The sequence below is a fragment of the Sprattus sprattus genome, assembly GCF_963457725.1.
Source record: "Sprattus sprattus genome assembly, chromosome: 1".
NCBI classification, from domain to species: domain Eukaryota; kingdom Metazoa; phylum Chordata; class Actinopteri; order Clupeiformes; family Clupeidae; genus Sprattus; species Sprattus sprattus.
In genome coordinates, this window is record NC_137920.1 from 61,694,658 (window position 1) to 61,720,070 (window position 25,413).

The 25,413-nt window shown below is 43.0% G+C and overlaps 1 protein-coding gene across 1 annotated transcript; it reads right to left on the minus strand.

Moving 5' to 3' along the window:
• Positions 1-501: 501 nt before the first annotated feature.
• Positions 502-1,521, minus strand: LOC308364723 (trace amine-associated receptor 13c-like; the record flags this gene model as incomplete). The annotated part of the gene is made up of 1 exon (XM_080837944.1): positions 502-1,521. One exon carries the CDS (start codon positions 1,519-1,521, stop codon positions 502-504), a length of 1,020 nt encoding a protein of 339 aa, XP_080694070.1.
• Between the last annotated feature and the right edge of the window lie 23,892 nt (positions 1,522-25,413).

Sequence of the window (25,413 nt, forward strand, 5' to 3'; positions counted from 1 at the left end):
GAATGAAGGTTGAGTCTGTGATTTTACTTCAATACTCTTTTGTCAAATTCAGGAATTTGCTCCACATGGTCCTCAATCTGACCGTTTAGTGTGTATGCCCAACAAAACTCTGGTGTTCATTCACAGTCTCTGTAAATGGGAAACATACATGGTGGCTCAGGCCGAGCCATAAGCAATTCAAGCCAATAAACACCTATGCTTTAGAACCACGGGATCAGTGTTAAGTTAAAATATGTTTTCACAGACATATCTTTTACATTCATCGCTGGCATTTTAAGTTTCATCCTTTGATAAACACTTAGGCCCTATGCGCAGTCTGGGAAATGTAACTGAATTTAAAATATTTTTCCCAATAAGAAGCTGTATAGACAAATGACAAAAAAGCATTTCTATTTGCCAAAGAACAGTTATTAGTCACATTATCTCATTAAACTATTGATTATCATTAAAGAGCATTTCTATTTGCCAAAGAACAGTTATTAGTCATATTATCTCATTAAACTATTGATTCTCTGGAAACAAATTCTTAAGAGATGAAGATGTGTCTAGTATTTTAAGGGTCAAGATGTGTTGCACTGATGTTTTGAACCATGGATAAAAGAGAGCGTAAATGACAGGATTTATACAAGAATTAATATACATAAACCAGCTGAATATATTGAGCATGACTGATGATGTGGAGACACTGCTCTCTGTGAGGATGCAAATGTAATATGGAATCCAGCAAAGTAAATACATGACAACCACTATCCCTAGAGTCTTTGCAGCCTTGTGCTCTGATTTCTTTTCCCCCACAACCGTGGTATGCTGGTGTATGTTAGGAGCAGTTGCGGCACTGATGAGCTTAATTTGCTTTCTGGCTGTGTTAAAGATTCTGACATACAAGGCAATCATGGCAGTGCATGGACTGAGAAACGTAATTATGACATCAGCGATAGCTAAGTTGAAGTCTGTGACAACTGTGCAATGCCCATAGCATGAACTGTGAACAACAGGGTGACCCAAATGATCATATAAACTTATCACAGCATATACTATAGAGCAAAACCAATTTAGGAATATACAGAAAATTGTTTTTTGGATTGTTACCTTGGAAGGATACCGTAACGGATCATTTACAGCTATGTACCTGTCAATTGATATGAAAACCAAGTTACCGAGTGAGGCAGAGATAACTATGTAAAGAATAAATGGAAACAATGAACAAAACATTACACCAAAATACCAGCAGTTTTCAATTAATCTGATGCTTTCAATTGGCATCACAATAAACCCAACAACGAAGTCTGCCACAGCCAGAGAGAGGATGAGCAGGTTGGTTGGAGTGTGAAGCTGCTTGAAGTGAGAGATGGAAATAATCACCAGCAGGTTAAGAAACACAGTACAAACTGAGAGTGCTGCAAAGAAAATGTACAAAATAATATATCCAGATTTAGAACGCATCTCTTTAGGACAGGATACATTGTTTGAAGGAAAGCAATATTGAACAACATTGTATTCCACAGAGCCACTTATCTCCATAAATATAAAATACCAGTCAAATACAACTTCATTGTAAAAATGAAATGCAAAATGAAACACAGTAATTGAACAAATGAGTAAGATATTATGAAAGAATATTACTGCACGTCTCCTCTGTCTGCAATGTTTGGTAGAGGATCTGACTCCATCGTTTTTATGCCTGTGGTTGAAGCAGTCCTCTATCACATGACATCAATAACCTTACTGTACAGGTACCCTTGATACCTAAGCCTTACCAATGATGCTTTATGATTAGGCTAACCAGTGGAGTCTATTGTTATGTCAACAACACATTTCAAAGTAGGCTAAATGAATGTGTCCATTCCTACATGGGCATTTTGAGTTATTGAGTTAGTGTGAGTTAGACTGCCATTACTTGTTATGTAAGCACCCATGAAAAGAACAAAAGCAGAGATATGCAATTTCTGCAGGGGGCATATATGAACTAGATGTACCATTGTTATGGGAAATATATTTTCAAATGGAAAACTTAAAGGTGAACACATTAGGTTTGGTTAATGCATTATATCCGGTGTGCTGAAACTACGACCCCAAGTCAGAAAAAATGTTTAGACGGTATGTTAAATTAAAATTAAAACTGAAAACAGTGATTTGTAAATTCACTTTGACCTGTATTACATTGAAAACAATACAAGAGCACATCATTTGATGTTTTAACTCATGAAATGTATTGTTTTTTCAAAATAAACACTTAATTGAATTTTGATTCTTGCAACATATTTCCAAAAAAGTTGTGACAGTAAAGCATTTACCACTTTGTAATGTTGCCATTCCTTTAAAAAACACTTAAGAATGGTGCCATCACAGAAGTTTAAGTTACCTTTGCCAAGGGCACTGACACTACCCCATGACAGACCCTGGCTTTTGGACTTGTTGCTTGTAACAGTCTGGATAGTCCTTTTCTGCTTTGGTCCGGAGCACACAGCGTACATTTCTTAAAAAAAAAGACCTTAAATACTGATTATCTGACCACAATACACGTTTCCACTGTGTGATGGTCCATCTCAGATGCATCCGAGCCCAGAGAAGTTAAGTTAAGCACTTCCTCCATATTCATTGAATCTTTGAATTATGTTCCCTATCGCAGTGGGACTGCGATGTGATTGACGGGAAATGACCTGTTCATTGACCAATCGAAGTACTTTCTATTCACGCCGGAAGGCCGAATTGCGGCAAATCACCACCCTGAGCCCGCCCCCTCAGGAGTCTATATATTGCTGGTGAATATGCCGCGCTGTCTCTTTTCGACCTTCGCCTTCGAGCTTATGGATCTATCGACAAAGACCAACTAACACGCTTGCGTATCCTTTCTCTTTGTGTGCTTATTTTAACTCTTTCGAGTTGGTGAGTTGAATTATTCCTTACTAGCTCTGAGTGCTGCAAGGATATTTTACGCTTAAGCAAGATTGCAGTCTGGCTGGTGTCCACGCTCGTCCTCGACTTGCTAGTTCACTGTTGCTTGAAACGTGCTACGTTGACAAGCTCTTGCTAATTGTGTCTCTTTTACAGATTCAGGATGTCCCGTCTCTATGTGGATTGTGGCCATCCCAAGGACTAGGGTGACCGGCATCGCAGCTGTGCGCTGTGCCTAGGCAGAGCGCACGCTGAGGCTGCGTTGTCCGGAGAAATCCCTCCTGCATGTGCGCTCTGTGCCGCCATGACGACGGCACGAGTCACAAAGCGCCTCTCTCTGTGGGAGCGAGAGAGCATGCATCCGGGAGTGAAGCCTGCGCTGTCCGGGGTGGTGTCCCCGGACGGGCGAGGCTCCTCTCGCCCTGGAAGCAGCAGGGGTCCTGGCGGTTTCCCTCGGGAAGCCGCTGGGTCCCCCTGCTCTTCGCCAGCGCGCTCAGTGGCCCCAGTCGCGGTGACTGCAGAGGCCGCCGAGCCGCTATCTGAGCTCGACGCCCAGCTCAACGAGTTGGACGTCGACGCCGGAGGAGAGAGTCTGCTCGATGACTCGTTCGAGGTCGACTCGGACGAGGAGACAGACATGGTGATGGGTGACGCGCCGAGGGCTACGAAGCCCGCGGCACTCTCCCGGAACCTGGGTCACCAGCTACACGAAGTAGCGGTGAGGGCGGCGAGCCGGCTTGGTCTCCCCCTCCCCCCTCCGCCTAACGTGCGTTCTGCATTGTTGGACGGAGAGTACTACGGTGACCCACCCCGGCCAGCTTCCTCAGATATCCCCTTCTTCAAGGAGGTACACGAGGAGCTGGAGACCTCATGGGCTGCGCTGTACTCAGGGCGCGCTCCGGTCCCGGGGTTCGCGGAGTACCTCCGTGTTGACCGGGCGAAAGAGAAGGGCTACCTCTCCTTTCCGCGGGTGGAGGACACCGTGGCAGGGTATCTCTCCCCTGCATCCCCCACGATGAGGCCCTGCCAGAAACCCGTGCTACCCACCAAGAGCGCTCGACACCTGGCGGTTCTGGCCGAGAAGGCGTACTTAGCTGCGGGGCAGTCCGCCTGTTCTACGAACACGGCGGCGCTGCTCCAACGTTATCAAGCCAAGCTCCTCATGGAGCTTGCGGCTCGTCTGGGGGACGACGAGACGGTGGAGGACTTACGGAGAGCAACGGATTTGTCTCTCCGCCTCACCAGGTGCTCGTCGCAAGGGCTAGGACGAGTCATGGGGGCATCTGTGGCGACACAGAGATACCTGTGGCTCTCCCTGGCTAAGCTTTCTGACAGGGAGAAAGCACCACTCCTCGACGCTCCAGTCAGCGTCAGGGGAGTGTTCGGTGAAGCAGTGGGGGCCATGAATGAGAAATTCGAGGCTGAGCAGAAGAGCCGCAAGGCTTTTCAGTCCTGGATGCCTCTGTCCAGCAGCTCGGAGCCGATGCCCTCTTCAGGGCAGACAACACCGGCACAGGGCGTGAAGCGGAGTGGGTTCCGATCCCAAGCTCCTCCAGCTAAAGTGGCCGCACGCCACGGCTGGAACAAGAACCCGTTCCGGCCACAGGCTCAGCCTGCTAAGCCACAGCAGCAACAACAGCAGCAGCCAGCGGCACAGACAAGCTCCGGGGCCACGCACAAACCCACACGACGTGGTACGAGAGGGCGAGGGAGACCGCAGGTTCCCTGATGTTCATCGCCCCCTGAAACGAAAGGGGGGGAGGTGGTGTGCCCGCCACCACCTGGGAAGATCGCAAGATGCGCTCATGTAAACCCCATGTCCAGCACGACGAAATTGTTCCCACAAGCACAACATTCCCATGTTCTCGACACTGTCCCGTTAGGCGCAGACACAAGACAAGCTTGCTTTTCCCCTCCCGCGATGCACCCGTTGCATTCGCAAAACCAATTTTTTATTCAAACCAAGAGGGGGAAACCCCAGATCTCACCCTCCTCTCTAGGAGTGGGGTCAGATCAAGGTTTAGACAGATTGGTGATGAGCGGCTTAGTAGCCGACAAATTCAATATAAGCCCCAGGCTGGCAGACTGCGTTTGGAGCTGGCGCGTATGCGCAGTCTCGCCCTGGGTGTTGAAAACGATTTCAAAGGGTTACACTCTTCAGTTCGCAAGGCCTCCGCCCAGGTTCACGAGTGTAATTCAGTCACGGGTGCCACGAGATCGCGCACATTTCCTTCAACAGGAGATAGATGCGCTACTCGTGAAAAGGGCTATAAGCGTAGTGCCACCAGAGAGTGCAAACTCGGGGCATTACAGCAAATATTTCCTCGTCCCAAAAAAGGACGGGAATTATCGCCCTATATTAGATCTACGTATACTGAACAAGTCTCTCATGCCGCTGAAGTTCAAAATGTTAACTCCACGCCGGCTGATTCAGTTCATAAAGCCAAACGATTGGCTGATCACGTTAGATCTCAAAGATGCTTACTTCCATGTTCCGATTCACCCCAGACATCGCAGGTATCTGAGATTCGCATTCGGCGGGGTAGCATACCAGTTCCACGCACTTCCATTTGGTCTCTCCCTAGCTCCAAAAGTATTCACGAAGTGCGTAGAGGCTGCCATCGCTCCATTGAGAAAAATAGGCATTCGCTTATTCAACTACCTGGACGATTGGCTTCTCGCTTCTCGCTCAGAAGCGGAGGCGGTGCGAGAGTGCCATCTTGTGGTGGCACACCTGCATCGCCTCGGATTTGTTCTGAACAAAGAGAAAAGCTCACTGCGTCCTCAGCAGACGGTGCCTTTCCTGGGCATGATAGTAAACTCTGTGGCAATGACATTGTGTCTGTCGCCAGCACGAATAAAGGCTATCAGAGACTGCGTGCAGATGTTCAGACTAGGGAGGAAGGTTTCCTCCCTTTGCTGTCAGAAGCTCTTGGGTTTGATGGCAGCCGCAGCAGTGGCACGCCCCCTCGGGATGCTTCAGGCGCATCCATTTCAGGCATGGTATCTGTCATTGAAACTCGACTCCGCCAGAGACAAGTTTCGCTTGATCACGGTGGATCGCAGATGCTGGCAGGCCTTGACTGTATGGCGATCCCCTCATTTCCTCGCGGAAGCGGCTCCGCTCGGTGCAGTGGTAAGCCGCGTTATCGTCACCACAGACGCCTCCACTACAGGCTGGGGTGCAATATGCGAAGGATATTCGGTGAACGGGCTCTGGTCATCAACGCAAGCCACGTCACATATAAATGTGTTGGAACTGCGAACGGTGTTTCTAGCGCTTCGTCACTTCATTCACATTGTGGGCGGGCGTCACGTTCTTGTCAGAACAGACAACGTGTCCACCATGGCATACATAAATCGTCAAGGAGGGGTACGCTCCCCTGCACTTTATCATTGGGCGAGCCGACTGCTCCTGTGGGCAGCGAAGCGCATTCGCTCTCTCAGGGCAGTACATATTCCAGGCCGTCTCAATTAGGGAGCCGACCTTCTGTCGAGGGGCAACCCTCAAGCTGCAGACTGGTGCCTTCACCGTCAGGTGATCGACCAGATTTGGCTTCGGTTTTACAGGGCGCAGGTGGATCTGTTTGCGAACAGAGAGAACACCCGGCGTAGACGCGCTGAGCCAGCAATGGCCCAACATGCGTCTTTACGCATTCCCTCCGATTCCTCTGCTACGTCAAGTAATCCGCAGAGTGGAGGAGGAGGGCTTGGAGTTGATATTAGTGGCGCCACATTGGCTCAATCAGCCATGGTTGGTGGATCTAATCAGACTGTCAGTGCAGCCTCCGTGGGAGCTCCCTCTGCGCAGGGATCTCCTCTCACAGGCCCACGGGACGGTGTGGCACCCCAGGCCAGAGCTGTGGCAGCTCAGGGCCTGGCTCCTGGGAGGAACAGGCTCTTAGCATCAGGCCTGTCAGATTCTGTGGTGAATACTATACAGAGCGCTCGGGCGTCGTCTACCCGATCTCTGTATACGCTCAAGTGGCGCATGTTCGAGCGATGGTGCGCTGCGCGCCAGCATGACCCTATCGAGTGCGCCTTGGGCATCATCTTAGAATTTTTGCAACAATTGTTTGATGAAGGGAAAGCTGCTTCTACTATCAAAGTGTATTTAGCAGCCATTTCCGCCTGCAATATTGGCATTAACGGCAAATCTCCGGGTAGTCATCCATTGGCTTCGTGCTTTATGGCTGGCATAAGGCGACTTAGAGTGCCTGTCAGGCACCTATTGCCCTCTTGGGATTTGCTAGTGGTGTTGCGAGCGCTCACGGGTCCTCCGTTCGAGCCTCTAGAAACGGTGGACTTGAAGTTTGCGTCTTGGAAGACTGCGCTGCTCCTGGCACTGGTGTCTGCGAAGCGCGTTGGTGACATGCAAGCTCTGTCGGTCAGCCGGTCGTGCATTCAGTTTTCGATTGCCGGGGACAGGGTAGTATTGCGCCCTAACGCAGCATACACACCCAAGGTAGTGACGACTCCGTTTCGTAACCAGGTCATTGAGTTGGCCGTATTCTCGCCCCCTCCTTTCGCGTCAGCGGAGGAGCGCTTGCACAAACTCTGCCCGGTGCGCGCTCTGCGTATTTATGTAGAGCGCACGGGTTCATTCAGGCAATCGGATCAGTTATTCGTATGCTTTGGTGCAAGCGCCAAAAGGCAAACCCCTGGCAAAGTCGAGCCTCTCCCGGTAGCTGGTGGAGGCTATCACTTTGTCATATACAGGTTTGTCGTTGGAACCCCCGGAGAAGCTTTGTGCGCATTCTACTCGTGGGGTTTCGTCATCCTGGGCCCTATTTAAGGGCATGTCAGTGGATGACATTTGCAAAGCTGCGAGCTGGAGCTCTCGCCACACCTTTATTAATTACTACATGTTGGATGTGGCGGAGCCTGGTTTCCTGCAGAGTGTGTTGCAGGCGAATGATCTGTGATCATACGCAAAATGCAATGTAACTATCTGCGTGGCCGTCTCCCTTTATGGATTAAAGGCGGATGGCACAGTTGGGTGTAAGTATTCATAAGCATGGGATCAGTGGTCCCGTTTTCTCTTATATTGAATCCTTCCCCGTTATAAGCACACTGCCGCCGCCACAACCTCTATGAGGGCGAGGCGACTGAGTTGGCGTGTGTATACATATTTGGCCGTCACTGTTGCACGCGGGATTAGACACGTTCCCGTCAATCACATCGCAGTCCCACTGCGATAAGGAACATCTTGGTTATAGATATAACCTCGGTTCCCTGAGTTAGGGACCAGATGTTATATGGTTGCGTGCACAGTGCGTGTGTTGTTCTGGAGGCTCGAAGGCTCAGAGTCTTCAGAGACAGCGCGGCATATTCACCAGCAATATATAGACTCCTGAGGGGGCGGGCTCAGGGTGGTGATTTGCCGCAATTCGGCCTTCCGGCGTGAATAGAAAGTACTTAGATTGGTCAATGAACAGGTCATTTCCCGTCAATCACATCTGGTCCCTAACTCAGGGAACCGAGGTTATATCTATAACCGAGATGTTATGCACCGTTGAGGGTGAAATATCCAAATCCCTTCCTATCTTTCTTTGAGAAACATTGTTTTTAAACATTTCAATAATTTGCTCACGCATTTGTTGGCAATCTGGCGTTCCTTGGCCCATCTTTGCTCCTAAAGGACTAGGCCTTTCCCGGATGCTGCTTTTGTTCCAAGTCTTGATTACAATGACCTGTTGACATCACTAGTTTCAAATCACATCATTATTCAATTATTCTATCTCATTATTACCCCTAAATTGCCTCCATCCCAACTTTTTGTGGAATTTGGCGCAGGCCTGAATGGCAGGAATGGATAATTATTTACAAATCAAATGAAGTTGACCAGACAAAACATGAAATACCTTGTGTTAATACTGTCTTCAATGAAATACAAGTCAATGTGAATTTATAAATCACTGCATTCTTTTTTTTTTTTTGTATTTTCCATACCGTCTTAACTTTTTCTGATTTGTGGTTGTAGGTTTAGGGGCCTTACATTTGTTCCAATGTCTCTGGTGTTGTTTGTATATGACGTTTTACTGCTAATCTAGAAAATAGTCTTGCAGTGCTCTCTAGTGTCTGACAGAGGAATGTCAGCCTAAGGATAGGCAGGAATATTGTAGTTGCACTGATCTGTACAGTGAGGGCTTTCTGAGTTAGTTTACCTTATAGCAATGATATAACATACATAATACTATAAAATATATATATATATATATATTCACAACAATACTATATAAAAAAAACATAATTTAATGTACTCTTTGGCCTAATGTCTAGACGGATGTTATGTGTTGGATGTAAGACAGACTTTTCTAAATATTGGGTCATCACTATAAATCAGGGGTGTCAAACTCAAATACACAGAGGGCCAACATTTAAAACTGTGTCAAAGTAGAGGGCCGGACATATTCAATATTTATTGGAAGAACAAAAAAGACACAATTTATTTTTTCATATGTGAACATGAATTTAAGTTTAACATAGGCCTATTGAATCTGGGACAAGCAGCCTAAAGCTTAGGCCTATTAGTTATTGCCTATAAACACAGAGATCCAATTTCAAAATAAAAAAAACATCAGTGGCCTCTCTTCTCTGCATATCGCAGGCGCTCCATCTGTGGTCAGTCCCACAAGTTTGTCCCAAGGCAGCCCCATTTCATTTACACTTTTGGATACCTCTTCAAAGAGATCTTTCCCCCGTAGTTGTGCCACACATTGATTTCCATCCCAAAAGTTCCTCTATAACGCACAGAGTCCACTCCACGGATGAAGATTGAAAGCAGGGCAGTACCAGATGTGTCGCTGCTCTCATCCACAGCAAGGGAGTATGCAATTAAATATTTTCCCTTTCCCATCAGCTGTTGTTGTAGATCGCTGGCATGGTCACATACACAATCAGCAACAGTATTTCTGCTCATGCCCACATTTAAAGATGCTTGCCTTTTATCAGGGCACACGATGTCACAAACCTTTATCATGCAGTTCTCCACAAATTCTCCCTTGGTTAAGCTTGCCTTCACAGCACCCTCACTTTGTGATTTGGCTTTTACGGACACAGTCTGCTGTGACACCAGCCTTCTTTTCAACTCCTCTACCTTCTGGAGCCTCTGTTTCATGTTGTTTGTACTTGTCTTTGTACTTGTGTTTTTCTTTCTCGTTTTTGCCGTCTTAAATTATACTCTTTCATTAAAGCCACAAGAAAAACAGGTTAATCCTTTAAGACCTTTCGTTTGACCATTTTTTTTGGGGGGGGGGAGGGGGAACAGGCCGCAAGCTAAACTTTGACTTCAGGTTATGAGGCTGTAGACAGTGGGGCAAGGGTTGCTTCTAATTGACGTAGGCTACCAACGTGGTGGCAGTGCATTGAAGGACTGCAGTATTAGTGGTGCGTGCGACATACCGGTGGCGCAGCAGGCTAACTCTGAAAGACATTAGATATTATCTGGCGGGCCAAATAAAATTACACCGTGGCCCATTCAAATCAATGGAACATTCAGAGGAGCCGGCGGGCCGGATGCAATTGCTTGGCGGGTCAGATCTTGCCCGCAGGCCTTGAGTTTGACACATGTGCTATAAATGATTCATTACAAATGTCATAACTTGTTTTTTATGTATTCACCTAGTAATGAAACACATAGGCTGCCACTTTAATACGTTGTTATATTGACACTCTAACCCAGGGAGATGTTAGAAATAAAAATATCCCTAGAGATCATAATCTGAACAATTAAGAATTGTAATGTATTTGATTGTAATATGAAACATAAACAAAACAATATGTTCCTGATTCTGTACATATGGGATGCTACAGTGGGTGTTTGTTTAACACCCTTGATTTAAATGCCTCCGGGATTCGAGGCACACTCATTATGTGGCTTCACATCATCTGCTCTCCTCATCTTAATTGAACCCACCGGTGTCAGACAAAAATAAGCCGATAAGTGGATGGCTGTTTGCTCGAAGGTGACATCCCAGAGGTGAATGTCTCTATGATACTGGCTCACTGCCAGAACGGCCTACAAGGACCCTCAAAGCGATGCAGCCTTCTATGATGTTTTTACGATTTACATGGTCAGATAAAAATTACTTTTTATTTTATTTTTTTAAACCTGAGATTACATTTTTAACAAATCATCTGCCCAACACCCAACCAAGTGTTAAAATCATTATACCAGTGTAAACAGGACTGAAACAGTTAAACAAAGCTTTCATTTGGGTTAACTCATTTTAGGAGTGCATGTCAGGAAACACTGCTGAAATATGCAAAGCCTGATAGGAATCACACTCAGAGACAATTTTTAAATGCATTTAAAAAAAATGCTCTCTTGCTTAGGCTTAAGATTTTTCTGTCCTTTTACTGGAAGAAATCTGAAAAATGTATAGGCATTTTCAATCGATTCTCATTCAAAACTAAATCAAGTTGAGAGTTTTAGAGGTTATAAAAATCAATCATTTACTAAAAACTTGATGTATAAAACTTGATATTTTAAGTATTAAGCAATGATTAATGTTCAAAGTGTTTAATTTTCATTATGTTTAAAAAGAGTTTAAATGAAGTAAGGCAAAATTTGGGCAAAAATGGAGTGTAGTAATGTTAAAATGTATGTTTATCTTTTATAGTCAAATAATTTAACCTCTAGTTCTCAATCTTGTTGAAGCATTTAAAGATTATGGAAGATTATGACTATAAGCTCAATGCTAAAGTCATATTCCATCATCTTGGCCTGCTCTCTCTCCATTCTCTGCTGCGAAGTCTATCCTCTGCTTCTCTGTATATCCTCTCGCTAAAGTGACTACCACCATCAGAAGCAACCATCTCATTGATCTTTTAAAGGAGGTTGGTCACCAGCGTTCAGTTGTTCATGTCCTTGTTACTGAAAGCTACGCACCTGCTCCCACAGCTCTGGACCACTTTGCAGAGCCTTTTGTGACCCCTTTCCGAAAAGTCAATTATTGTTTCATCTTTCGATTGGTCTTTGAACACGACAATCATGTACTTGGAGGCTTCCTCTCCAAAGAGCTCTTGCAGGACCTTGACAGCATTTTGCTCTTCCCGAGTGAAACAGTTCAGCGAAATGACCAGCACGAAAGCATGAGGCCCAGGGTAGGAGACCTTGACGCACCTCACGTCATATCTCTTGCTTTAGAGTAAAGCCTGTGTCCAAAATGGCAGGCGTTACATTTGTTTTGTATTGATTTGTTGACTGCCCCGAACCTCCTTTTAGCGAAGCTGAGTGATGGAATTGGCTTAGACTCAAACACTGCTCTTCCCAGGATTGTGTTTCCCACAGCACTTTTCCCAACTCCTGTTTGCCCAACCATCACTGCCCTTAAGGGAGGACCTGGAGTATGGAAGTTGCAAGGTAAACCTAAAAGATTAAGGATGTTTGTTTTCATTAAACGGTTTTAGTTTGCATTTTTTTTTCTAACCTTCTTCCAGTGTAAAGAAGAAATAGGGAGTATGTAAGAGTGGCAGAACGGTTTGTTTTTAAAAGTAAACCATAAAACTAAGAACAATATTGATAGTAAAAACATAGACATTGTCCCCCTTCTGGAATCTCTGACCTGAAGACTGAAAAAACAACTGCTTTGATGGAACACTCCATTGCCTGTTGTAGTCTGTCCACAAATGAAATGGGAAATGAAAAGGGAACCCCTCCCCGTTTTCTTTGAGTAGATTACCACACTCCATATTTAAAACTGGGAATTCAATGCAGGTCATCTTCACTTTCAGTTACGCATTTTAATAGAAGTGTTGGATTGGATTAGGCCATGACTGTTCCTATTTTTTAGAGATTTATATTATCATATGTAAGAGATTTATATTATCATATCCCTTGCAAATAAACTGCCAGTGGTCTAAGACAATGGAGTTAACATTTTTCTGATAGGACAATCTAAGATGTAGTGTAAGTAAGCAATGGATTTAAGATGTTAAAAATTAAGATTTATGAGTACAATAATATACACTGCAAGATGAGACTGCTGTGTGGTTACAGTTAAAGATTCCATCTGCACTTGCAGGTTCCAGTGCCAGAAGAGTCCTGATTGTAAATCAAAGGATGGTGAATCAAAATGGCAAATATAATGACCTACTTGGAAACATCATTCTACAGAATGAGATTCTCACTGAAAACAACATCAGCCCTAGGAGGGAATCATGTGGTATGCAGGTGTCTGTCATTGATGTCAAAGACATCAGTCTGAGAGTAGATTCTGAGAGATCAGATGACATATTCTTTGAAGTCTCCACTGTCTGGTTCTCTTTGCACTCGTCCTGGTATTGCAAGATGGTAAGCTCTTAGCAGAAGACAGGTCCACATTTGATCTGCTCAAGGCGATGTTTGGAGAACATGTAGGGGAAAATAGTAGGGGTCCTTGCTGTTTTCAGCATGGGGGATCTAGGAAAGCCTTGTGAAGACGCTGACACCAGCCTCGGGCAGATGTTAGATCAGGGTAGATACTTTACATTCAATGAGAAATCAAAGGGCGCTCATTTAGTGGAAAAACTGAGAGAGTTGGGGGAGAGCATGTTGCACAGAGAGGCGCATTTAAAAAAAAAAGAACTGCCAAGAGAAGAGCACTCTGTACAGACTCCAACTAAGAGGTGCGGTTTATGCGCTTCAAATGTAATATTATTACACAAGCATCTACCTATTAAGTGTATTTCCCATAGCTTGTGAAAGAGAAAGCAAGGCTGAAGCCCCTGACACACCTGAGGGGCTGTCCATAAAGGACCCATTCCCCAAGGGACAACAAAAACAAAAAGGTTTATATTTATATATGAATTTAATATTTAAATATTAACTGTTATGTAGTTGCAAGTCAAATCTGCCATGTCATACATATTCCCCTTTGGTTTAAGTAAAAGTAAAACACAGCTTCCCCCATGACTACAGACAGAGTATGAGTGCGAGTGACAACACCATCCTGGGGAAGCCGGTTTTCAAGTTCCATCACAGCTATGTGCCCCTTACAACCCAGTGTCAGTCAGAAGACGCTCAGATCTCTGTCAGATCATTGACACCCCAGACTTCTTTGGCAAAGATTTGGAGAAGCGAGCCAAAGCCGTTGCAATATGTAAGGAGTTGTGTGGCACCGGTCATGTGGTGTACTGACTAGTTATGTAGCCGGGGCGCTTTACAGACAGACAGTGGGGATACAAATACAGGAGCTGGTCAGGAAGTGCTCCAGAAGACAATCATTTTCTTCACCTACAAGCTAGGGATGATGAGTTTGAAGGAGTACATTGGATATGATTAATATGATTAAGTGTTTCTGTTCAAGGTGTCATGCCTTCGACAACAATGACAGCAGCTCCACACACACACACACACACACACACACACTAGAGCGTGGCTCGGGCCGTTTTTTTCTGTCCGAGCCCGGCCCTCAACCGACAGAATAGTAACCGAGCCCGGACCGAGACCGACAGCCATTAACATTTATTTTTTCGAAACCGAACCGAGCCCGACGGAATTAATTTCTCAACTGTTCATAGTAGCCTAATTATGCCACATTGACGTACGTCTTTTATGAATATCCTGGCTTTATTAAACTGGGGCATCAACAGTTAAATGCTCTCTCTCTCACACATACAAGCGCTGTTAAACGCACAACCGTACACAATAAGGCCAATAAGCATATTTAAATTAAATGATTCACATTGCAAGAACGTTTAGTAAAATTGTGCGGCTCCTTTAAGAGGAGCATGTACAAGGACAAAGGTGACGCATAGTTAGGATGTACTAGCGACAAACATTTGTGCTGTAACAGTGTTAACCAGTATGTGAGTAACGTGAGTTTTATTAAAGCATATTAATAGCGTGTGTAATGTGTAGCTATTTCATCCCGTTTGTTAACCTTTCCTGCGGTCTGTATTTACTAACCAGCAGCAGACGTAAAGGAAAGGGAATTAACCCCGAAGTTAAAAACATGTAATCTACTTCGGCCGTGGAGCATTTTACTCTCCTGCAATCTCCAACTCTCAGAGACAGACAGCAGGAAAGGTTAACAAATGGAATGAAATAGCTACACATGACAAACGCTATGCTTTAATAAAACTCACATTTCATGCTACACCAACGGAGGTGCCAAGCTAAGAAGGCACCGGATGCCTAAAAGAGCCCGGGTGACGTAATGTTGACTCTTGAGTGACAGTTTCTATGCCAACGTTAGCATTACGTAACCCGGTCACCGCGTACCCCTGCCGCTTATTAGCTTTAAGTCTCAAGAGTCGTTCGAAAGCCATCAGCTACTTTTTAGTCGCTTAATATTGTGCCTAAACGGACACCACGCATCTGGACACTTTTAAGCTATCAGTCAGAGAGTCTCAAGAGTTGTTCGAAAGCCATCAGGTACTTTTTAGCGGCTTAATATTGGCTGCCGGTCTTTTGTAAGTAAGCACTCAACAGGTTTCGCCGCTAGCATCTTTATTGCTAATAGCAATTCCTCCTTTTGTGCGACAATATTAAGCGACTAAAAAGTAGCTGATGGCTTTCGAACAACTCTTGAGACTCTCTGACTGATAGCCAAAAAGTGTCGGGGTACATAGTGTCCGTTAAGGCACAATATTAAGCGACTAAAAAGTTTTAGCTACACCTGCCTGATGGTATTCTGTAAGTTAGCAATGTCCGCTAGCATATCAAAGCTAGCAATCCCCCGTTGTTCTTTAGTAAAATGTTGTGCAAACAATGCCCTGTTTTGTTCCAATGAAATTGTGGGTGCCGTCAGATAAGTCTAAAAATCGCAAAACATTAAGGAGTTTCTTAATTTAAGCACAACAACAGATGAATAGCTTCAAGCTAACAAGATAGCTCGTTACACTAGCACGAGCTAGCTAGCTGATGGAATGTGCTTACTTTGATACATACATTTGATTTATAGCCTATAAACTAGCGAATCAACAACTTTCCTACCAAAGTCAAACATCAAGTACATGGTTGTTTTGGTTGGTTTATTGTAGGTCAAATACAAGCAAGCCGGTCTCAGGTAGCGAAGTTCAATGCAATATGCTCTGAAGTAAATCGCGTTATGAGCGATAAAGAGCCTGGGTGACGTATTGGCATTGGCATAGCAACTGTCACTCAAGAGTCGTTCGAAAGTCAACATTACATCACCCGGGCTCTTTTAGGCATCCGGTGCCTTTTTTAGCTTGACAGAGGCACAACAGACAAGTCTTACCATTGAAGATCTTTTAGCACGCCGACGTTCGTTCTGAAACTATCCGAGGTTTAATCCATGTTGTTGTGGAGAACATAGTTGCATCAATCATATTTCATTAAAACTTCACACTTCTTACATTAGACATATCCAACAACCAAATTAGAATTTGCATCGTCTACTAAGCAGAAATATCTCCATACAGTAGATTTCCCTTCGTTTAGTATCATTTTAAAGTCTCCAGATGAACTTTCTCCGTGATGCCATTTTACCACCTGTAATCGTGTTGTCACGGACATAAACAAATTCCCGCCACGGGAAGAAGGCTGTTATCCTAAAATGTAGGACCTAAATGTAATTTATTTTATTCGTCAAAAATGAACTTTTGCATCATGTGAAGCAGACAGTTGGCTTGACTATTTATTAAGATATTTTAAATTTGGAATGTTCAATGCATTATCGCGCTGATGTGTCGAGCCCGCTTATACATTGCTAATATTTGTCCGAACCTGGCCCAACCCGACGGGTTCCGACTGGTTCCGACGGGCTCGGGTCGGGTTGCCATGCTCTAACACAGACACACACACACACACACACACACACACACACACACACACACAAACACAAACACACACCACACACACACACACACACACACACACCACTGATGTCCCCCCCCCCCCCCCAGAAAGAGACAAAATATTCAAACAAAGAATCTTATACTGAAAAAAATTACATTTTAAAACTGAAACATTTTAAAACTGAAAGCATGCAGCCAAGGTGCTCTCCCCCTTTATTTATCAACTATTTGATAAATCTAATCTAATCTAAAATAATAGAATGTAAAGTAAAGAAACATCTAGCTGGCGTCAGTTAGGCCTACTTGTAAAATGCATAATGTTTAACAGTAAAATCTCAATTTGCCAACTTCCTCAACCCCAAATGAGTGACACTTTCTTCCAGGTGCGCGTGTGTACCAAGCCAACAGCTGACCAACAATAATGGAAATCAAGGTTTCATTAGCCATACCATAAACCTATTAATTTAAATGTAATTTTTAGCAAACCACTACTGTACTTGCCTGGATGTATTGTTCATAGTAATAATCAAGACAATTATTACAATTTTCTCTCAAATTTCATGTTATTTTCTTGAAAAAGCATTAGACCAAGCCTTTTAACATTGTTTTAGATGGGTGAAGGGGGTGCGCTATTTACTTCAGATTTTCTCAGATTTACCTAAGGAAATGAAATGATAGCTAGTTATTATGATAGCTAGTTATCGATTATTGATAGCTAGTTATCGATTTAACTTCTACAATTATAATTGGTGCCTGTGACACTTTGTATGAAAGAGTTCATGTTTATGAGTTCATATTCACACATATTAACACCAGTTCTTCATGGGTAAAGAATGCTGATATGAAATACCCAACCCTTTTTGCACCTAAGTTATAACATATTTAAGTGTACTAACATTAGCAATAACGTCAGCTAGTTCGAGGTGTATGCATAGGCTAACCATTAAATTAGCAGCAAAATTTCCGTATTTAACAATGTTTAAACATGGACTTATCTGAAAGTGATGAACGGGCATCATCTCGCAGTTTCTTTCGTGTAGTGCGCGTTATGGGAGCGGCGGCACTGCACACATATAAGCACAATGATCAATACTGAATTCATGTGGAACTTCCCTAAGGCCTTTGTGCCTAGTAGGCACAGGGTGTCAGATTGTGGATGTACATCCATAGCTACTGGGGCTCTATGTAAGGAGAACAATTAACTGGAGTTCAGCTTCTGCATTTGCGCAGCACTAATTAACACTTCACACCTGACAGTAAAAATAGATTTACAGTCCTAATGGCACACACACACACATTCACATTCCAGTCAGCGTTCACCATTTGGCTTCTCACAGTGGTTAGAAACATCTCACGGAAGGAAGAGGAAAAGGTGGTGGTGATAGCTGCAATCTTGTAAACAGGTGTTGCTTTCAAGGCAAAAAGAAAAGTTAGTAGGTAATTAGTTTCTAGATTGAAACAAAGTTCAAAGACAGATCTGCAGTGTGCAGTATAGGAAAAGAGGAAAAGTATGTGTTGTTGTGGTATAATGTTAGAGAACATGATTCAAAACCCTTACTGTTATTCTGTTTGACAGAAAATACAATGTTATGTCTGAGCAGTGATTTTGCTTGTTACTTACAGGACGTCTACAAAGATAACTCAATACAGTAGTATTAAGAAATAAAGGGAAGTTAAGACATAACAGCCCTACATATATATACTATAAGTATAATCGAGTAAGAGTGAAATGTATTCTGCATTACAGAATTATCGTTCTCACCTGTTCTTCTGGTTGAGTGTAGGACTGTTTTGCCATTAAACTATGAGTATTAAGCAAGAAAATGCTTTAAACATGATCTTGATGTTTTTGGTCTATAGATTGATAAACAAACTATTTTCTGCATTGCATATTCGGTAACAGCACCCCCCCCCCCCCCCCCCCCTAAAGATATTAACTATATACGTATACTAACTTCTTCACTTACCTTTGCACCATATTTTCCATAAATAATTCCCCTAAGATCTTATTTACCTTATTAGGCCTATAGGCCTTTATGTTAAATAATGTGAAGACCACAGCAACGATTACACTTTTAGCAATTCCACATGACATATTGGATGATTTCACATACAATTTAACAGTTTAAGTATTTTCATAACATGCACTGTTGTCTGTTGGATTTGAACCAAACAAATGATCAGTTGCTTGTTATCACATCACATGTCCTATTGATGGGATTGGCTCACAAAAGACACAATTTCACCAGCACACCCACATATTGATATGCTGTCTCACCAGTCAATGTTGCGTCATTTGCAGACTATCATTATGCCACACATGTAGCTCACCACTTGTTGCTCTATGAATTTAGGGCCTATTCTGTGACTACATGGACATTGAAAATTCCATCATATCCATAATGTGATAAGCTTTACAGATGCACAAATCTTCAGTCAATATTACAACCATCTCTAACACACCACACACACAGGCATTGGTTTACTATCAATATTAGCCTTGCAATTACATGCAATCACATGCCTCCTGAATGATCCACTGCACAAGTAAGCTTTTACAAACCTTTAAATATTGAATTTCTCTCACTCCACTGTCAGTTAAACATGCTGTTTATTCAAGCATGTGAAGACTTTGCAATGGAGATATTTACCATATGCTCTGTAATACTTCATTTGATTTCTTTTCTAGTCCTCATGAAGTGGCTCACCGGTGCCCTCTAGTGATCCCTCTGATACTCTCTTACAGTAGAATCTCACTCTGCTTTCAAGATGCCGTTAAAATGAACAATGAAATACCAAAGCAAATCCATTGCATTTGTACATGAAAACAGCATTATCAAAACTGATCGTTTGGTTGCCATCCACCATAGCAATGCACTGATCTCCCAGTTGGATTGTTTTTTCCATCATCACTGACACGACCAGATAAACAAACAACAATCCAACACAAAAGCAAAACAAATCAACAGTGACATAACAGGTAAATAATCACATGAATTACCGCTGATTACAACATTTATCTGCCATTGAGTGCTTGTGTTTTTCCCCATGATCAGCGGCATGCAGCAGATAATGGGCTCAGGGGCCTGCTTTGAGCCCTGAACTGAACTGGAAGCTGGGCCCGCTCAGCTGCGGAGCTGCCCTGACTCTGTCTCATGCTTGGCTGAAGCTCAGGCGGAGTGACATTTCGCCGAGGCCCGGGGTCACCGAGAGGACCCCTCATTCATGGAGCGATGACAAGGGGACAAACCTTCAAGAAATGTCACTGAGAGCCACGCCACACTGCCCCGTTCAGACCACACACAACATCCCTCTCTATCTCTCAGTCTCTTTTTATTTATTTTGTACTGTCTCTCTCTCTCTCAGTCTCGCCTTCTCTCAGTTTGCTTACATCTCTCCCTGTCAGTCATTGTGAGGCATTGCCAGCCAGGACTCCTTGTTCTGCTCTCAGTAGAGCTTCAGCAGTCTGGAGGCCCAGGCTTCAGTCCACCTGCTGTGGTGGCTTGTGTCGCATCTCTACATTAAATGTCAATCCCCTAGATCTCTGAAGTTCGATTGTCATGGTGTGATGTTGTGGTGTGAAATTCTGCATGTCATTTGGTTCAGTCACATCAACAAAAAACATTCAGTGTTCACATACAGTTTCTCAAATACAATTTACCTGAACAAACAAAACCATTGTAGACTGTTTGTATGGATTTTATTTATTTATTTTATTTGTTTATTTCTGAGGCGCTGTGTGAAAAGCACCTGTACAGTACATACTTTGTAAACATACATGTCAATTGTAAACATACCTACAGATATAAAATTACGTATTATAATGTAAAGCGCTGCAAATAAATACTGATGTTGATGATGTCATGTGAGTTTAATCCAGTCCGGTACAGTGGGCTCTCTGCTCTCTCTCAAGGAGTGCTCGGGAGTTTTTTCCTTTCAAATACCAGCTGCCAGCTGCAACCTATGTGACCTTTCTCACCCCGCGTCTAATCCCCCAGAGCAGTGGGAAGCTGACATTTCCAATGCTCAAGAGCCAGGAGCCTTGTTCGCTGCCAAATTACAGCAGTGGGCTTTGTGATATTTAAGCTAGAAATGAGAAAGCCTTGATCTCTGACAGACAGATGTAGTACGGAAGATGGTCAGTCACAAGTATAGCTTGTGCATTGTGCAATTGAAGATTTCCGGACCAAAGCACCTGAGGGTGAAAATGTGCCACACTGTGAGATAGCAGCTGGTTACTAATTATTTTGGTGTATTGACATGAGGTTGCCATGTTGAATTGACCAAGCTGTCTTTTCTGATTACTTATACTTCAAAAATAATTAATGCATAACTGACAAATGTAATTAATTCTAAAAATTCCAGTCCACTTAACATATGCAGAGGGACATGCATGCTTTTGACATTATTTTCTCAACACACACTGAACATTTTTTCCATTTTCCCGAGGATGCATTGGAAACCAGCAAACCACTACTAGATGGCAGTCTAAGAAAGCTTTATGTGCAATCCTCTCTATGACGCTGACAACATAGCCTACCTTCCTCATCTCATCTCCATGGCAATAAGCATGGCAGCCTTGCTGCATAAACTACGGCAGATCTGCCTTGCCGTTCATAACACACAGCCCATATATATTCCGTTGAAGTGCAAATCCATCACGGAGGAAAAGAGAACCAAAGGGTAACTCAGTCAGCCAGTGCAACACTTGTGATATTTTTGGATACTTCAGAATGATTGCAGCTCTTGAGTTTGGGCCGCTCAGATGGTTGTGATGCCTGCCGTCACTGCTAAAATAAAAGGGAAGCTCCATGTTCTACAATTTTTTAGCTTGGCAATGTCAGAGAAATCCTGAATCACTGATAAATCAATCCATGCCATGTATTACAAGCCCAATCCACCCAGTCTGCTTCCCACACCGCCTTTCTTGTGGTGGGCAAGGAAGATGGAACCCCCACCACAAGAGGGTAGGAACTCTTTTTACCATGCAGTAATTAGAGCAATCAATAAATCAATTGATGAGTGTCCTGTTGAAGCTTGATGCATTAGAATAAATAGGACCCTTTGGGTAATAATCTCGAATTAAGAGCCGGCCACAGGGTTGTGATTGTACAGACCTGTCTGGTATGATTGATTGCTTTATCTGATGTCATCTCTCTTGAGCAGAGGTGGATGCCTTTTAAGGCAATTATTTCCGGCATATACCTAACCCTCGCCACACCAGAATATTCAAACTTTAGTATAGTTTATAACTATAATGTGGTTTTCCATGTAGGGTAATATTGTTCAGGGCCAACAGAAAGTATGCCATCAAACCAGCCAAAGTATAGTGACTTAAACGTTTAGTAACAGTTAACATGTGTAAGAAAATATTTTAACTAAATAAAGAGAGAGAGATCAGGGAAGGCTCCTTGTGTGTGCATTTCTGTGGGTAGGTTTGTGTCTGTGCTGCTACAATATAGGCATATTTCTCTAGTTTATTTGCAGGGGGTGATTACCTCTGTTGAATAAAAGCTATGTTTCCCTTCTAAAACACACTGACATAGTTCCCTAGCAACAACTGCTGATAGCTTCAATAGGGCAGTAAACATCCCCAACATGCAAACTGGGGTGAATACGAGAGCAACTCTGAGATGTACATTGGTTAACAGCCTTAGGTTTTTCCAGGTATCATTACGGAATGTAAAATTCCCCCAGAACACTACAAAAATGAGGGCGATGTTACAAACCAGTTTTCCCCAACAAAGTGCATTTACACAGTGTGCATATTTCAGGAGAAGATCATGCTCTAAGGAAAACAGAGGTACACTAATAATAACATAGCCCAGCACATTGTTTTGGTATAATAGAGAGCCTTGGTAAGGTAGCTCTATCTCCCTCAGACGATGGCAGACACTGGGGGCTTTTTGAATGTCTGCCTCTCACAACAGAGCTTGTCAGCTTGGAAGACCCCCCCCACACACACACACCCCACACACACATTCCTCCATCTAGCATTTTGCTCAATTTGAAAGTTTTACACCATGGAGCCAGCGGTCCCCCAACTCGAGGGAGAGCTCTTCGCTGGGCTCATTCAGGAAGAGAGCGCAGACAAAACAGAAAACAAATTACAGAGCTGAGCATTAACACTGACGAACACAACATGACAAGAAAATGGTAGAGAGCCACGCTTCTCAGCTCTGTTTCCCTGCCCAGAGAGATTTAAATAATAAAAAGCGTCAACCTCTGAACAAACAGGATAATTATGGCCCCTAGTCTTCCCGTCCCCCGTCCAGAGCCACAGAGCCGGGCGAAAACACTCCATTACTACTCAAAGGTTTTTTCACCAGGAATTAGGGGACGTAAATGTTTTATCGAGGCTCGAGCCTTTTTGGATGGATTTTTTCCCCTCTCTCTGTGTGAAATTAACACATTGTTATCGGGCCAGACTTAGCCCTTTCAGAATTTCCCAAAGAGGGGAAGAGTTATTCTCAGCTGAATTGTGAGAAAATAGCATTTCTGTGGCTTTGATTTCCAAACTGTGGAATAAAGAAAGAAAAAAGGAAGATGGGGGGGGGGGGGAAATTAAATTGAAAATGTGTGCAGAGACAAATTAAATAAGAAAATGAGGCGAATTTGTAAATACCATATGAGTTTGAAGTCCATGTAGGCATAATTAAGGGAATTAAACTGAAATAGAACGGAGCGAATATTATTATATAATTAATGCCAAACCTTTTGGTGTACAGTTTGCGAGGACAGAAGCGTTGAACAGTGCAAGCGTTCCAATTATTATCTTATTCATGAGAGAGGCTCCAGTATAGTAACCTGAAGGCAGTTGTCCTAGGAAACAGTGTATAATAAAGTCGGGCAAAAAGCATTAATGTATTAAGATTATGACAGGGATTTTTTTTCTTCATGAGTAAGTAATTGTCGTTGTACCACTTATATGCTCAGTGAACATTGGTAGAATAACAACCACAACAGTTCATATTATTGGAGCAAAAGACGAAATGTTCAAAAATGTAACTTGAATTGTGACCTGACCTTGTTAGCGAATTGTGGCAAATGAATCATTCACACAGATATGTCCATTTACATATTCCCACATTGCACTTTAATAATGTATACACACTGACGTGGATTATTCATGAACTGGAAGTGCAAATATTTTAAACGGCACTTAATGTGATGTAAGTGGATTTTGTATTTTTTTTTAAAGAAGGAAAACAGTTATCAAAACTGTGGCCTGCCATGGAAGAGTGTGCAGACTATGATGGCAGACTGTCGATAAAGACCATTAAAACACAATGATTAACTAGAATGCGTTTCGTGAACGAACTGCGAGAGTGTGCTTGCTCTGTGACAGAGAGAACAAGTGCCTATGAATTAACATGTATTTACATCTACTCAATCAGTGTAGTGGGGCCTTCTTCCAATATATTTTAGCAAGCAACCAAGCTCAACCATTATATTTTGGCTCCACTGACGTTTAGACATATGAGGGTATCTCAGAGTTTCGTTATACTGACTTACTGAGCTAAGTGAATTGTTGAAATTGCTATCTTGGTAAAAGGAAACATCTCTGCAACAATATTGGAATGAATGCGGTTACATAGCCAGCTTTACTTAAAGTTTATTGTAAGATAGGCCTATATGTTAGACTTAATGCAGTTAGAGTTAGACTGTAGGTCTAGTATCAAACGTAAGCAACACTTTTACTGTATAGCTAGAGAGCACGTGTATCACATTGGTTTATAGTCTGTCAAATTAGTTCTAGTTATTGGTGTTCGTTGGCATAAAAAGTTAGTCTTCTCTTATAAGCCTATAGTACATCTGATTAGAGCTAGCAACCATGAAAAACCTCTTCTGAAACTAAGAAGGATAACTATGACTAAATGTGACTAAAACTAATATGCATTTTTGTCTTAAGACTGAATCTAAAATAGCTGCCAAAATTAATACATCTCAGTGTTCATTTTGGCAGCTATTTTAGATTCAGCAGCTATTTTAGATTCAGTGCATATTAGTTTTAGTCACATTTAGTCATAGTTATCCTTCTTAGTTTCAGTCTAGTTTTCGAAAACTGAGCACACTACAACAGCTACATCCTCAAACGTTTTTCAGTTAACCTAATGATTCAAGGTCTCTCATGAATCATTACTCCCAGGACACGGGTTAATGTTAACTCACGCTATCGGCCACAACAAGTTAACCATTCTTTCAGTATAAGCAACCTTTGCATAGCCCCGCACAGCTAGGATATCTCACGTTACCGTAGTAGGAATACAAGCCTTAGCTCACTTGACCACACAACTAAATTCATGAATTACTTCACAGGTTTACTTAACAACTTGAATTAAGGAAAATGATCCCCCGTTACGGCTAGCTGAAACTGCCAGTGGATACTCCCGTTACGTAGTGTTAGTTAGCCTTTAGCCCCGTACTCAGATGTTACAGCTGCTTAACACAGCTAGGATAGCTCTGCTTAACACAGCTAACGTTACCGTAGTGGGAATACAAGCCTTAGGTCACTATATCCACACAACTAAATTCATGAATTACTTCAAAGGTTTACTTCACAACTTGAATTACGGAAAATGTCGTCTCCAACGTTAACGTAACGTTAATTTATATGTTAGCTGCTACGGCTAACTATCAGTTTCCATTAAAATTTCAGTCAGTACACTGAAAATGCTGCCATGCATTCAACTCACCTTAACGAAGTGGAAATACGGTAGCTAGGTTAGAAACTGTAGTTACTCTTATTCTTTCTCAAAGTTGAATTGAGAG